The 16,588-nt window shown below is 38.1% G+C and overlaps 2 protein-coding genes across 2 annotated transcripts; both read left to right on the top strand.

Moving 5' to 3' along the window:
* Positions 1-1,515: 1,515 nt before the first annotated feature.
* Positions 1,516-8,618, top strand: notum2 (notum pectinacetylesterase 2). The gene is made up of 12 exons (XM_008409181.1): positions 1,516-1,715; positions 1,841-2,153; positions 2,244-2,296; positions 2,729-2,824; positions 2,920-2,980; positions 4,077-4,189; positions 4,299-4,401; positions 4,745-4,933; positions 5,069-5,169; positions 6,628-6,775; positions 6,883-6,930; positions 7,338-8,618. The coding sequence occupies exons 2-12, from the start codon at positions 1,843-1,845 to the stop codon at positions 7,639-7,641; spliced, it is 1,527 nt and encodes a 508-aa protein (XP_008407403.1). The 5' UTR covers positions 1,516-1,715; positions 1,841-1,842; the 3' UTR covers positions 7,642-8,618.
* Positions 8,619-10,382: 1,764 nt separating this feature from the next.
* Positions 10,383-15,494, top strand: rps15a (ribosomal protein S15a). Its single transcript, XM_008409192.1, has 4 exons — positions 10,383-10,552; positions 10,662-10,741; positions 10,912-10,997; positions 15,360-15,494. Exons 1-4 carry the CDS (start codon positions 10,420-10,422, stop codon positions 15,451-15,453), a joined length of 393 nt encoding a protein of 130 aa, XP_008407414.1. The 5' UTR covers positions 10,383-10,419; the 3' UTR covers positions 15,454-15,494.
* The last annotated feature ends 1,094 nt before the right edge of the window (positions 15,495-16,588 follow it).

The raw sequence follows: 16,588 nt of genomic DNA, 5'->3' as shown, positions 1-16,588 counted from the left end.
TGCAAATGTTTTCTGTGGTGAAGAAATATCTTGTGATGCGATTTGGATTTGGTTTATGTAGCACTAGTCACAGTTAGCTGTTTTAAGGCACTTTACAAAAAACCCCAAAGGAAAACAAATTAATATGCAGAAATGTATAGTCAAACCTGTAATAATTCATTCATACAGATTCAGAGTCAAACACATATATTCCACATTGTTCTTAGTTTTAATTATTGCACGTTAGGTTCAGTTTATTATTCCAGTTTATTATTCAAAGCAAAAGACACACAAAACAATTAACTTTAGCTCGTCTGTTTCATCACCTTTAGGTTTGAAAATGCTGCTTAAATAATTTCTTTTTCTTTGCTAACATTCTTGCATTTTCATTGACTTAGATTCAAAGCAGAACGGCCAATTCCAATTTTGCATTCAGAACAATATTATTAGAGAATCTACGAATAGCAATTTAAATATTTTCTTTTACAGTTCCTGTAATTAGCAGTCATCATGTATTATTATTATTATTATTATTATTATTATTATTATTATTATTATTATTATTATTATTATTATTATTATTATTATTATTATTATTATTATTTCAGGAGCAGAGTTAACATAATGGGACGGTGTCATAGGAGCAGTTGCTTTAAAACATGGTTTTACTATTATTTTTGCAACAAAAGCAGAATGATGGATATTTTAAAATGTGTTTATTAACTCTAATGAGCAATCATCAGCCATTAGCATTTCTAAAAGCTCACTCTCTGAATGTGTTTTTCCCCTGATCTGTCCTTTAACCCTAAGAGTTTTTAAATGTCTGCCAAATCTAGTTCTCTTCTAATCACCCCACTGGCACAAGCAGTAGTTATGTTTAAGTGTTTTTCATTCAGTGAAAATGAAAAACACTGACAGATTTACCATAGCTAAATCTGTCAGCTGTGGTACGTTCACAGGTTTGAACAAATTCAAATTTTAGAGTTTCCACCTTTGGGTGAAAAGTCGATGTTAGTCAAGCTTATGATCAGCTGACATTTCAGTGCATCTGTAGTTGCACTGATCTATTCTATTCTTTTTTGCAGGGAAATAATAGTGTTGCTGTTTGATAAGTTCATTTTGATTTTTGCCATCACAAACTAGAGAAGCAATATGTTTATGTTATTATGTGTCATAATATGTGATGTCAAAAAAAAAAACAGTTTCCATTTTCGTAAAAGAAACTTCACGTTTGAAGTTTGAGGTGTGTGCTCCGGTGACCTCCAGGTCAAACGCTCTGCATGCATTCATTTTGACCCAGCAGGGATTTAGAAAGAGGAGAAAGATGGCAACGAGGGCTCATTTCTAAGTAATGGTCAGCTGGTAAAGTGCTCGGCGGTGGGCGTGTGCAAAGGCTTGAAATATGTTGAAGAGAAATGTTTGTTATCTATTCTCCTGGCCGCTGACTGTCCAGTACCTCCCCCCTTGGGTTGTGTCATCAGCGGTTTATCTCAGGTCTTGGGGAGAACTTCAGGAGAAAGTGGGAGGTGATGTGGTTCAGGTGGTGCCTCTATAAAGCTCATCACTGATTTGCAGGATTCATCAATACTTGGCTAGGACTCCCATCACTTCTCATGACCGGCATCTTCATCTCAGTCCTGGTTAGAGATCACTGAGTTTCTGACTTCTTCCTCTGCAGCAGCAGCAGCAGCAGCACCGGCCCTCACAAGGAACCTCTGCAGCAACCTTCTAGGCTGGTAAACTTTAAAAAGTTAATTCATTTACACCTTTGACAGTGAAGAGAGGTCATGCTTTCCACGTGCATATGCAAGTGTCGGGTTAATTGTTTTGCTTTGCATGCCTCTTTTCTTGATGTTGTCAGACATGAAGATACTTGGCCGTGTGACCTTCTTCCTTCTGCTCGGGGGAATATTTGCTCAGAGCAGCCGTAATGCTAAAGTGAGTGGGAAATCCGCCAAGAGAGGTGGTGGTGGTGTTGCCCAAGCAGGCGATGCCGGCCAGTCCACCCCGACGGCCGACGCTTCTCAAGGGAGCAGCAGGAACTCCGGGAGGTCAGCTGACTCGAGGCAGGACAGCACTGCAGGAAGTCGTGCAGCTGGACAACAGACGGACGAGATGAGGCTGCAGTTCCTTCGGAGCGCCCAGGTGACATGCAATGATGGATCAGCGTCTGGGTGAGATGATTTGGATTTCTAACAGGTTTCCTGCGCAGGTCCATTCATTACTGCTTTGCCTTCATCTGGTCCCTTTCGGTGTTTGTGCAGGTTCTACCTAAAAGAGTTCAGAGGAAGCCGCAGATGGCTGTTATTTCTGGAAGGTGAGTATTTACAAACTGGTTAAACTGGTCCTCTAAGGTCAGATGCTTTTGGCATGATGCCCCCTTTGGAATTTTGACGGGGATGTTGTCTTGTTATGTCATCGTCTGCTTTTCTCCATTTTTGGTTGTTTCTACTTTTTCGATTGACCCAAGGATGGAGGAAAACAATGGAAATCGTGTAAATTGACTGAAAAGTCTCGTTTGTGAGCGAGATATTTCGACACCGTGGTATTTTACTTGTGGGGATGTCTAATCAGAAGAAAATATTAATCGTGCTTGCCAACTTTAGAGCGACGCAATAGTTTCACATTAGTGGACAAATGTCTATAACAAAATAAATTTGATCCGGTTGAAGGTGTTCCTCGGAGGCCCGATGGGCTAACCAGGGTGTCTCACATCGGAGTCTCCAATATTAGTCTGACTTATTTTTAGGTGGCTGGTGCTGCTACAGCAAAGAGACCTGTGATTCCAGGTACCAAAATATCCCCCGCCTAATGAGCTCATCGGGGTGGCCCCAAACTAAAAGAGGTTGGTCATCTATCCATACTTTGGCATGCGTGCTACACATGTTTTTTTGTTTTTGTCAGGAAAGAGGTTTATTTAGCGATTGGATATTTTTGCAGGGACTGGAATATTGTCGTCCCAAGCAGAGGAAAACCCCCACTGGCATAATGCAAATCTTGTGTAAGTAGCTGAGACCAATATGTCATTTTGCATAAGTGAAACCTTGGACTGGGATTTTTTTCTTTCTTTTCTTAAATTGCCCTTGCAAATTGCCACATTTTAATGTAGTATGGCTGTTAGAAAGAAAAACTACAAGCAGCAGTTCAGGCAACTTAGTTTGTAGTCAGTGACTATAATTCTAGTTGTTTAAAGAAACATTAATATGTAAAATGTGGGGGAGGTTGATTATAGTTTATTTTGCACCCCCACTGACAAAGAAATTACATTATAGTAGTGGGTAAAATAAATATTGAGTATATTATTTTTTATAAGATCTTATTTTATAAGATATAATATGTACACCAACTCATCCACATACAAAATTAGTCCATAAATTTGGTTAAGGAAGTGGAACGGCACAAGGAAAAAAGCCTTGATTATGCTTTCTTAAATTAGTTTGATATTTAGTAGAAGGCTTTTGTTTTTAGTAATAACTACTTAAAGACACGTCTTTACGTAAGCTTTCTAGACTTCTATGTCTTACTGCTGCTTTTTATTTCATGTGTTTAATATTTACATCCTGTTACTAACTTGAAGCCTAAATTTCACCTGAATAAGTCCAATAAAAACAGATTTAAAGAAAAAAACGTTGATTTGTTCATTTGATTCACCTCTGTACATGACAGAGAATTAATTACTTTCCCTTTGAAGGTTTTAATGTTATGAATTATGTTATTGTCTTTAAAAAGCTTTGATATACTAAGAGATTTTTAGCACCTTGAAGTAGTTGACGTCAATGTTTACTGGACCAAACTCAAAACCAGCTCACAGTTAAAATCTGCTTTATAATTACTTTCTTGTCATGGGTCAAGGTACCGATGTGTTCTTTAAACTTTGCGTTATGTGCAAAAACATACAATAAAAATTAATAAAATTAAATACATACAATTTCATCTGGTTGTTTTGACATAGCTCTTGTGCTTACTTTTGATTTTATTCTGAATTGAAACACTTTTTTTTTTAATGTACAAAGTCAAACATTTAAGACAGGCAATATTCCTTATGATGTGAGATTAAATCCTTCATCTGTAACGTAACAAATGTAAATGCTGGGCAGATTCATCCCATACTGTTCCAGCGACGTATGGAGCGGCACGGGCCCTGCTCCGACTCCCGCTCCAAGAACAAGACAAGGAAAAGATAAAGTGAAAGACAGAAGCACAAATGCAAGTGAGTCTCTTAATAAACGTACCTGTTTTTTTTTTTTTTTTAAAGGACAAACAATTTTTGTTATTTACCATGTTTGCCCTTTGTCATTAATACTGACATTTCCTTGCAGCTGAGTATTCTTTCATGGGATCCCTTATCATCCGGGAGGTCATCAAAGACCTCATTCCCAAAGGAATCAAGCAGGCCAAGGTTGTCATGCTGGCTGGCACCAGGTGAGTCTGTTTTATCGCTTGTGTTCTCATGACGCCTACAGCTTTTGGAACCAAGTCCCCTGGATGTCCTCCACTCCTAGCTTTAAACACGAGAAGTCCTATTTTGGGTGCATCCTCTTGTCGGTAATAAAGATGTTTATAGTCATCTGTGATCAGTGACACAATGTTTATTAAAGGGCCTTGCCTTGTAATGGTGAACATTCCTCTCTGGTTAGCGGGATGGTTGCAGGGACAGCACCTCTGCATCCCAAAATGAGATCCACCGTCTAAATGGGAAGCTGCTGAAAGTGATTATGAACCTCAAAGCCAGGTTATGAAATCATTCCCCTGGGTCCCTTTGCAGTGCTGGCGCGACAGGTGTTTTGCTCAACATTGAGAGGGTCGCCAGCCAGCTGGAGCAGCTAGGTACCGAGGCTCAGGTACGCGGCCTGGTGGACTCTGGATGGTTTCTGGAGAGCAAGCAGCAGCGGTCCCCCAACTGCCCAGCGACTGTTTCCTGCACACCTGAAGATGCTATCAAAATAGGACTCAGGTAGACCCTGGAACACTTCTGACACTCGATAGACTGTCAAAGACAGACGCTATCCCTAAAATTAACACAGAGATCTTCTTTATTTCTCTTGAAATTGTTATTTATGTTATTTCAAAGAATGTCTTGTTTCCACAGGATGTGGAACGGGGTTGTTCCGGAAAGGTGTCGGCAGCTCTACAAGAGAGGGGAGGAATGGCAGTGCTTCTTTGGTCACAGACTGTACTCTACTTTGACCTGTAAGTGCTTTGCTTCTCATAATGTTGGTACAGCATGCTACAAACCTGACATAAACTGTTCATAAATAAACTGTGGACTGACACTAATGCTCAGAATGGGACTGGACTGTTATGCCTTCACTTAATGGTTGATGCGAAGACATGATGATCAACAAAGTTAACCATTTTTGGTAGGCAAGGAATATCTCTAGGTAGATTTTTATTCAAACCACAGCACTGAGACCACATTAATAAAACAAATGACATATATATTTTAACAGCATTGCATCAAGAGCTGTGTTTGTTGTTGGACCTCAGCCAAACATAGCATACTGATTGAAAAACTGAAAAAGTGTGATTGTCTGGCACTGTGGTAAACTGGTTCAGATCTCATTGACATACATGGACTAGTTTGTGTCATTTTGGCAATTATAAATTTGAGTAAACACAGATCACATGTGGGATTCCCCAAAGCTCCATGCTAGGGTCACTTTAATTCAGTGTTGATGTGCTTGACAATGCTTAGATGAAAAACTACTAAAACATCCTTTGCAATTTACCGGTGACACACAACTATACAATTCTGAGTCGCCACAAGAATACAGTGCTTTAAAGTCACTGTAACATAAATATAAATGTGTGAGTGGGTCATGATTTCCTTTAGAAGAGACAGAAGTCCCATCAGATTTGCTACTTTTGAAGCAAAATTTAACCCCCTAATGGGCCAAGAGAATTGGCTTTGTCATCCATCACTTTGTTTGCGTTTGCAAATGTAACTTTGTGTGTCAGATTTACAGGCGCGCTAGAAATGTACAACAAGGTTCAAGGTTCCTGCTCTTGACTTCTGTATATATATATATATATATATAAAAGAAGCAATTACTTCCTGTAAAACATTTAACACGTTAAAACTTCTGTAATTAATTAATTGAAATTCAAGCATTATTAAACAGCTGGTTAGTGTTAACCGGATGTTTGCCTGGTTAGCACAAGTAACTATGAACTATGTGTATTTTCTAGGTTCCTATCTTAACTCCAGGTTAAAGTAAGGTCTTCCAAATTCATCATGTTTCATGTGACAGAGATTCAAAGCTCAAAGTTGAATGTGACAGTATGTTTTTATGACTTTTTATTTTCTTAATAATGTAAAGCACTGCCTTTTGCTGAAATCTGCTATTCAAATAAACGTGATTTAAACTTTATTGATTGAAAATTATAAAATAATAGCAACTGCTAAATTTCTCTCTCTCTCTCTCTCTCTCTCTCTCTCTCTCTCTCTCTCTCCTTCTTTCTCTCTTTCTCCCAGCCTGAATAAACTGCAGACATGTCTTCAGATATTGTAAAAACTTCATTTTAAACATGTCATGTCTTTTCTTTCATTCCAAAAGGAAAGGAGTACCAAAAATTCACACTTGACTCTTCTTCTGCAGTTACAATGTATTGGTTGTATTGTCTTTTAAATCTTTATTCTTTCTACAGCTCCACTCTTCATTGTGCAGTGGCTGTTTGATGAGGAGCAGCTGAGAGTGGAAAACATCTACATGGGCGGTCAGAGTCTGTCTGAGGAACAGTGGCAGTACATCCAGAATCTGGGTTTAGAAATCAAAAACTCCCTGACAGATGTGACGTAGGTTTTGCAACAACACTCTTTTGTATAAAACTTTACATCAGTTTGTGCTAAAGTAAATAACTGCTAAATATTAATTACCTTTTCTTTTCTTTCTTTTGGTACAGGGCTGTATTTGCTCCATCTTGCCTCTCACACACAGTGATCACCAAAAGGTAAGAATGGACATTTAAATTCAATTGTACTGATGTTAATTTAGCTCTGTTCTCATTTAAACTCATATGCTTTCTCGGTTGCTGATTGCCGTCGTCCCATGTTAAAGGGTCATTAAATATTTTCCAAAAACTTTTGCACCTTTGGGATATAGCAATTATTTTGTTGCTATATCCCACATATATTTTGTTGCTATATGTGACTCAACAAAATTTCAATAAAATGTTTGGAACGTTGTGGTTAGAGCAATGCAAAATGGATCAGCCAAAGCTAGATAAAAAGCCTGTAACCAGACCATGACGTTGGTGTGACAGCAGTTCCACTTGTTTCAACTGAATTTCCCAAGTTTCTCTCAAATCTTGCCTGTTTCTTTGTTAATAATTCATGCCTTCTACATCCTATCCCGCAGCAACTGGATGAGTTTCCAGGTGAAAGGCACATCTTTGCCACGGGCTCTCCACTGCTGGGACAGAAGTCTGGAGGCAATTCGCAACAACAGAACCCCGTCTAAAGGCTGCCCTTTCCACCTGGTGGACACCTGCCAGTGGCCTCAGTGTAACCCCACCTGTCCAGCTTTGGTGGACCAGGCCACCCAGCAGGAGCTTACTTTGCTCCAGATGCTGGTCGCCATGGGCCTTGACCCACAGAGGCTCGGCCTGGATCCCGAGGGAGAAGGAGATTCTCTGGTCAGCATGGCCAATAACGGTGGCTAAGTAAAAGAAAAAAAAAAAAACAGAGGGGAAGACAAAATTTAATGAAACATAAAAGTGTTTGAAATTTAATGTAACCGTAGAAATGCTTTTACAAATCTGGTTACGATATGCTGTCCTGTTTAGCATTCCATAATGCTCCTCATCTGTGACTCGACTGGTTGGTATGTTGCAGTGTTCTGGGTGTGTGTTGTTTACTGGGCCCTCTACTGGTCACAAGAGGGAAGAGCTTAGCATCGAAAGTATTCCAGCTATCCAGGTCACAGTGGTTTGACCTTTTCCAGATGTCTGGACATAACCTAAAACACACTTTCATCCCAAAGCCCTCTAACATCCAGCATCATAGTACGAGCCTGTTAGTAGAGTTTTAACACACAAAAGTTCACATCAATGTCAGAGGCACAGCTCTATTATTTAAATGATATACACTTCCATCAGATCGAAAATACTAATAAATCTAATAATGTAATCCAGCAAACTATTCACACACGCACGCACGCACGCACACACACACACAAATAGAAAACACCACAAAATTTTGTGCACAAGCAGTCTGCTGATTTTTGATTGACTTTGATTATTTTTTAGCAACTGATGTAATACTAACTTATTTATATATACTTTTACGTTTATGTGTTCTTTGCATGCCAAAATAAAAGTGTTATGAGTTACTGATGTGTTTTCTTTGAAGTCACTGCTCTTCTATATTTAATCATTCAGTTTATTCTAATCTGTGAAGTAACAGTGCAATTTGTAACATGTTGACGCCGTGGTGATTCACCGCTCAGTTGTTATGACTCATTTTGCTGCCATGCAAATTACCAACTACTACCTTCCTGTCAATAATTGCTGTCAAACATATTATATAATATTTCTTTTTTTTCATTTCATTTATGGACAGATGGTTTATTTCCAAGTCACTGCTTTAGTAAAGTCAACTGATGTACATGTTGAAATAAAAAATACAATTTTGAACCCTCGCTATGTAAATATGTGCTCTATTTTGTTTAGCATCTTCATGACTTGATTATAGCATCAGGAAAGGAAATGCAAGATGTAAGTGAACAGAAAGAAAAATCCAACTTTTACTTAATTTATTGTACTCAAAAGTAAGAATGGGCTTGGAGGGCTACATTAATTGAATTGAAGTAATCAACAAACTTGGACTAATTACCTCGTTCTTTGTGAGTATATGTCATTTACAACAAACATCAAACACGGTATATATTTTTCATTAAGTATTTAACAAACAAATGGCTTCTTCCGCGATAATTAAGTGAAATTAAATTAATTGTCTTATATAAAAAAAATTGTTTGGTGCTGTCAGGCTCAGAGTCTGAGAGGCTTTTCCTTCATCAAATAATTTTGTTTTTTGCCTCTTATTTAGTGAAAATATTGATGTTGATGAGACTTTCTCCAAAAATAATAACCTTTTTCAACCTTTATAGCTCCACTGTTGAAAATGAGGCTCTAACATTCACAAATGACAGTGAAATAAAATCCAGTCCAACATCTGGTTTGAGGTGATTCCTCTGGAACCTGTTGGAGGAAAAATATCCCAACTTCAGAAGATGAGCTTTAACCTAACAGAGCTCTGTGGTTCCTCCTATCAGTATGAGAGTTGATATATATAACTAGGTAGGGTGTTTGTTTGTTTTTACCACACAATTCGTCTTATTTAAAAAAATTTTGGCAGTAATATTACTATTTTCGTTTCGTTTCGTTGGATAGGTAATATTCTCTTTAGTCCTCTTATCCTCTAGAGGGCGGTGTCTTGGAAAGATGATATCTACCTGACATTAACAAATGCGGTTGATCCTATTTCGGATATTAATTAAAATGCAAAATACTCTCAGTGTCCGACTTGTAACTCGAGAAAATGCAGTAATTTCGTGGTGTTTTGGGTCGTCGCGCCTTTTAGAAAAAAAAAGTCTTGGATTGTTTTCCCATAATGCACCGCCGTTTCTTTCTACTTCCTCTTTCCGCCATATTGCAGAACCGGTAAGATGTCTTTTTCTGCACTCAGTTACAATCTTTAAAGAATCTAAGCCATCTGTGAGATAGATATTCACTGAACCTTCCCATTTCAAAGTGGAAGCACATAAAAATGATCTGAGAAGATTATCGACCAAGTTAATAAAGCAATTGGTGGACATTTATCCTGTTATATTTCCTCCTCTGTTCGGCCCTGGGAGTCGGTGCGTTCAAGCCGCCCGGATAGCCATTAGTGTCCTTACTAGCGATGGGGCTCCTTGTTTAGCATACGGAAAAACTTTTGTTCTCGCCATGAATATTTGTTTATCACACACTTCACATGCTCTTGGCAGATTTATCAACGTTACGTGTCGGGAATGTTTTTACCTCTTGGTGGAGAAGGCTAAGGTAGCTAGCATCGCTGGGTACTCAAAGTGGACCATGCTTTGCTGGGAAGCTGGGGTTTACACGGACCTTGCCTGCTTAAAATACATAATTATTGTGAAGTGTTTTGACCGAGTTATATCAAGATAATATGTCTAAATAGCTGGTAAATCTTAAGTCTTTCACTGACGCTACACGAAGAGCTATTGCTATTAAGCTTGTTCTCTTGAGATGTACAAGTCATTCTGATAAAAGAAAATAGTTTGTATTTTGTCTGTTGTATTGGTGCGTTAAACGATTGATGTCCCAAGGGAATTATTTTTTTTTTTTAAATGTAAATATAAGAAAACTTATGAGGACTTTTGAGATGGGGCTTCCTACAACTTTTAATATGTCTGTTTCTTGTTTGTGGCTGCAGGCATCATGGTGCGCATGAACGTTCTCGCAGATGCTCTGAAAAGCATCAACAATGCTGAGAAGCGTGGGAAACGCCAGGTCCTCATCAGGCCCTGCTCCAAGGTTATTGTGCGCTTTCTGACCGTCATGATGAAGCACGGTGAGTGACAAACAGCTACGTGTGTGTATGACCGAGGAGTTCAAATAGTGGAGCCCTCCATATGTGGAGCGGAGTGTTATAGCTGATCTTTTCCCACTGAAACCTCCAGGTTACATTGGTGAGTTTGAGATCATTGACGACCACAGAGCCGGGAAAATCGTTGTGAATCTCACGGGCAGGCTGAACAAGGCAAGTGTAGTCCTACCCTGCAGAATTAAATTGTTACATTTTCAAAGGCAGTTTCTGTAATAGATTGTCACATTGTCTGTGTTAAAATAAGGCATTAAAGTTAAATTCTGTGCTCCTTTGCGGTTTCTGTTTATTGTGGTGTATAATTCATTGATGTGTTTTTCTTTCAGTGTGGTGTGATTAGTCCACGTTTTGATCTTCAGCTCAAGGACCTGGAGAAGTGGCAGAACAACCTGCTGCCTTCAAGACAGTTTGGGTGAGAATCACTGTGTCCTCTTCAGACTTTCACTGGACCTGAGGGGGGAAAACACGCCTTTTAAATCAGACATTTTGATTAGATTAACGAGTTTTGGACACTTATAAAAGCATGTGGTGTTAAGATGGACACACTTGTGTGATCCCTGCTCTGTTTTGTCTTTGAGTTTGTCTGTTTTTCCAACGGCTGTCCTGATTTTTACGTAGTCCCAGTTTTTATTGGTTATGTCCCATTGAGTCTGTTAGGAATCAAAGCAGGGCTCAACTCTGATGAAATATGGTGCTTATATCATATAGCCAAGGTTGTGTGCACAAATGAGCAGTTTGAGTTTTAGTTTTTTTTTTTGTTTTTAATCAGCAGAAATTATTTGGAAACATAAACAATAAACTTGCGCATTACATGTTGATATATTAAGCCAGTTGGTTGGAGTCTGAACACAGTAAATGCTCACAGATGATTTAAACCTAAAAGGTTTAAATCATCTGATTTAAACCTTTTAGGTTTGAGGGGATTGAGGAATTCAGTAAAATGAGAACTCAGAGAAACAGACATCTCCATCACACTAAACAATTGCTATTGTGGTTTTTCTAATCTTGTGCAGCCTTACTTGGGTGGTTTTGTGTCTAATTATCAGTTTTATTACTTTATTGCCTCAGTGAACTGAACTGAACTCTGCCAAGTCCTTTCTTTTTCCTGGGCTAGCAAACTAAGCAAAATCTGCAGTATAAATGTCATGGTTTAATGCATTTGTACAATAAAAAACTCATTTGGATATCTAAAACCTGGACATAGAAGTCATCATAGTCATCATGCTTTATTCCCTGATAATGTTCTCAAATTTATTTGCCAAAAGTGGATCTGAAAGGAACCCATTACAGATGTACAAATTTTAATGATGCTACATCTACAGCCTGATAAATAGCTCCTGGTGGCTTAAGAACATTTTGTCTCTTTGAATCCGTCAACAATTGTTTACTTGTTTTGCTGTAAAAGAATCAACAAATGTTTTTAGTCTTCCTTCTTAGCAGCATTTGTGTTTCCATCTTAATTGTGGGGCTTCGTGTTTGAGCATTTGTCATTAAAAAGCATAATTAATGTCAACCAAGCGATTTTGTCATCAGTGAATTACAAAGAGAAAAGTCCAACTTTGAAACAGTCAACATTAAATCCATTATCTTTCTATTTAAAAAGTCATTGTGTGATTTTGACTATTTTCACTAATCGGTGAGTCTTCAAATGAATCAGATATTGTCTTAAAGTAGAGAATTGACTGTTACGCATGTGCTTTCTGACATTTTGACCGACTAAAATCTTTAGGGCGTTATTAAAACATATTTTCATCTGCCGTTGGATCTCTATAAAGCGATATACGCACTGCTTTAGATTGCATTTGTCCAGCACTCGCTTTTCATCTCCTGTTTATCGATGACTCAAATCAGAATCCATCCAACTAAAGTCAGCTGTAGCACCAGAACCAGGTTGATACTGTTCATCTTTTCATCCTTTTACAATCCTTTTAAAAGGCCAGTATAATAAAAACTTGGTAATTAGATCATGCAATTAACAGCAGAAATGTGTTCTACTTGCATGTAGAGCATTAATCACTTTATAGTAGATGCTGTTTATGTAAGTTGTTACTTTCACCATGCAACGCTGATAACATTTTATATATCAGCTTCACTTTCCTAGATTGTGTTAAACTTCACACTCAGCTTCAGTTCAAGATCAGAAAATCTCTACTAGCTTCAGATGAAGACGACCAGCAGGAAATTTGAATCACTTTGGCTTGGAGGGGTAATTTGACCTCTAAATCTACTTAGTTCTGAATATTGTGAGGTTTTCTCCAGTGGCTCTGATTGAGCAAAGAGTACGACAGCATGTAGTGGTTGAGTCGCAAGAAATCACAATCCTTTCCTACTGCAAGCAATTGTTTTAATTTGGGAAAATAATCTTTGACTTTAGTATTTTGAAATAAAAAAAAAAAAGCAAAATTTGTACATGTTTTAAGCGGTTTTAGGCTTCACATGAGTTTTTCCATGAGATGTGCCCTTTCTCATCTGTCTAGATTGGATGTTGCAAACTATACAATCTTTACTGCATTACTTCACAAAGTCTGGGGGAAATTAAATCATTTTTAGAAATTGTGGTGTATTTGGTTAACAAACATTTATCTGAATTTTTCTCCTTTACAATAACACAATGCCTCTGCTTTTCTCTGCCAGTGTTAGTCCCTCTGCTGCTAAAAATATACGTGGTGTTGGCAGTAGGGGTGGTTGGAGCCCATCCATGTATTTATCAATACGTAGAGTGTGAATGCATGGCAATTAAAATAAAGTATCCTCACAAATATTAGTAGGGCTTTGTATTTTCTTCACCAATATTGTGATGCTGTTTGCTTTGCACTCACTCGATTTTAGACTTATGTAGTCAAACTCTTTTGCTGTTCAGTGGTTTAAACCAGTGTTTTTCAACCACTGTGTCACGGCACACTAGTGTACCGTGAGTGATCGTCAGGTGTGCCGTGAAAATTATCCAATTTCGCCTACCGTATTTTCCGGACTATAAGCTGCTACTTTTTTCCTACACTTTGAACCATGCGGTTTATAGCCTGGTGCGGCTTTTCTGTGGATTTTTCTTCAACCACCAGGGGGCTCTTTAGCAGGAAGTGAATCACTGGAAGTCAAAATTGGAAATCAAAGAAGAACGCGCTAATTTTCTTTTCGAACAAGCACATGCTAGCAGCAGGCACGACAGAGAAATGTTTTAAAACTCATATGATGCAGCTTCTAAGTTGAGGAGTATCGATCTGGCAGCGCAGGAGGGAAATAAAGCCGCTGCACGTAAACTCGGTGTGAACAAAACCGGATTTGGAGACTGAGAAATGTGTCCTTAATATATCCAGCAGTTATTAGGACGCAGCCCTCTGCTGCCCTCTGCTGGGTCCTTATGGGAAACCGAGAGCGGCAGAGATACCAGCGGCCTGTAGCCTGGTGCGGCTGATGTATGCAAGTTTCCAGGGGGGGGGGGGTTCAAAAAAATGTGAAGGTACGGTTTATAGTATGGTGCGCTCATAGTCCAGAAAATACGGTAATTGGTCTTAAAAGATTTTTTGAAAACGAATTAATTATCTGCAAATAATGCCATCTTTGAGTGTCTCTGCTGTAGTAGTGACTAGCGGCTTAATCATGATTTTATTATCACTAGATAGCAGTAGGTACAGAGCATTTTACATTAAAACGAGAATTACACACAACAGTGTTGTGGCACTGTTCAGGTGTATTTTTGAAGTGGACATTTTAAGTACAATTTGAAATAAATGTAAAATATGATAAAAAAAAATTTGTGTTTATTTGATTCCTATTCAAGACGCTTTGATAAGAATGACTATATATGAAATATAGGCAGCTACAGAGTATCTTTGTTTACATTTTTGGTTGGTGGTGTGCCTCAAGATTTTTTCAATTWAAACAATGTACCTTGGCTCAAAAAAGGTTGAAAAACACTGGATTATACTACATGGATTTTGTAGGAGTTGCCGTCTGCCTTAAAGTCTGGTTCAGTCTTTCTGTTTTTATCTGGAGTTTGACTTTTTTTCTTGCGGTTTTCTGAATTTGGCGTTTTTCAATCGGACCTCATTTGTTTGGCGAGGAATTAATTTAAGTGCAGTATTTTCATGGGAAAATATTACTAGTTTATGAATTTGTATAAATGTTAATCAAAAATCATGTTGAGTTCAACCAAAGATTAGTATTTTTAAGGTGTTGGAGGGTTGCTTAAAACTTAACTAATCATCTTTAGTACATGAACATGTCACAGTTTTTTTTTATGGAATGACTTTTATTCCTATGTATTCTTGAATGATCTTCTGTGTGAAGGTTTTATTTCACCCATCCATACTTTGGTTCTTGGCTTACAGATTCAGAAATCAAATTCACTACATATGTGAACAACTTTGAATTTAGGTTGATCTTACTTCATAAGCTGGGTCTACTTAAAAAATATAATTCATTTATATTTTTAAAAGAAATGTATCCAAGTACCAAAGTTAATTTGTGGTTTCTCAGTCTGAGAAATGCAGAAGACGTCGCTCTGTACTTCAGGAGTTCATTGTTTTGAGACTGAGCTGAAATAGAGATGTGGGAAAAAATGAAGTTTTTGTCATTGAAAAATGTGTAGAAACAATTTATCACGTTAAACTGGCTCCACTGTTTATTTTTTATAACCTACAATGATGATTCGTATTCAGTCGTATGTTAAATGCATATAGATTTATCACCTTATTTTCCTGGTGAAATAAATTGAGCAAATGCAGCTCACTATGTTACTTGAAGTGTTTCTGAACTCCTGCCTTGTTGTCCACAGATACATTGTGCTGACCACCTCAGCTGGCATCATGGACCACGAAGAGGCCAGACGGAAACACACAGGAGGCAAAATCCTTGGATTCTTTTTCTAAAATGTAAAGAACTGCAAATAAAAACAGCCAGGAGAAAGCTGCTCGTTTTTTTGTGCCTTATTTCAACTATTTAAAAGTGCCGATGCGTTTTCGAAAACACTGATGTGGGATCTTTAGGCAGGGAAGACTTTAAACTACAAAAAGTTTTGCAGCAACAGCTCGTTAGGAAGTAAAACACTTTAAAGAAAAGCCCGTGGTTTTTGGTTAGAAAGCGTTAATTTAGTTGTTAGCCCAACAGTTTTGGTGGAGGGTGTCCAAAAGAAGAGACTCCCGCAATACAAAAACCCTTCCAAAAAATGTCTCCATCCCTCGAGGGTCCCGTCGATAAACACGCTAATCTCCACGCTGTAGACTGAACATTTGTTTTTTGTAGTTTTTCTTCCCCCCGGTGGCCATTAAAAGCTGTTGCCTCTTCCCTACTCTTGTTAATCGCTTGTAAAAAAGAATCTTTGCTTTTTCTGCTCTGCAATCATCTCACCAGTGTGACCTTTTCTGCAATCCTCGGTGTATTTTGTCTTCTCCCCAACCTCTTGTACTCTGGTTACTGACCTTGCATTAAGCTGAGGGGGGAAGCAGTAACAGCCTGCTAATGTAACAGTTCTGTCCAAATGCTCCGGCGCTAAAAGCTCACAAACAGATGGCCTCCCTCGTGGGCTTACAGCACTTAAGAGCTACCTTGTAAAGGGAAAAACAACTTTGTTCGTTTCTTCTGTTGAAGGTTTGGGGAAAATAAGCTCAGAGTAATTTTGAGGCTCCCTTATCGGTGAGCGCGAGGGGATGATGGAGTGTGGGTTCATGTTGTGGTGATGCAGTTTGTTTTGATTTATACAGATGCAGTAAAAGGTAAAATGTTTCACTATTTTGTAGCTCCAAATTTCTAAAAATCAAGTCACTGTTTAACTATGCCTTTAAAAATAAAAAACCCTTTTGAGAAGTGCTGGTTACAAGATTAAAAACTGCTTCCAAGTCCAGTTGTTCCACTTAAAAACCAAAGTTTAAGCTTTAATGACATTAATGCATCCTGTTGATGAAATGAGGTACCATCACTCATTTTGAAGAAAAAAACAAAAACAAATGAAAGGTTATTCTGTTTCCATGGGTGCATTTAGTTAAATTAGTAATCAGTAATTAAAAT

The sequence above is a fragment of the Poecilia reticulata genome, linkage group LG1 (genome assembly GCF_000633615.1).
Source record: "Poecilia reticulata strain Guanapo linkage group LG1, Guppy_female_1.0+MT, whole genome shotgun sequence".
In the NCBI taxonomy this organism is placed as follows: domain Eukaryota; kingdom Metazoa; phylum Chordata; class Actinopteri; order Cyprinodontiformes; family Poeciliidae; genus Poecilia; species Poecilia reticulata.
This window is presented reverse-complemented; position numbering and strand designations above follow the sequence as displayed.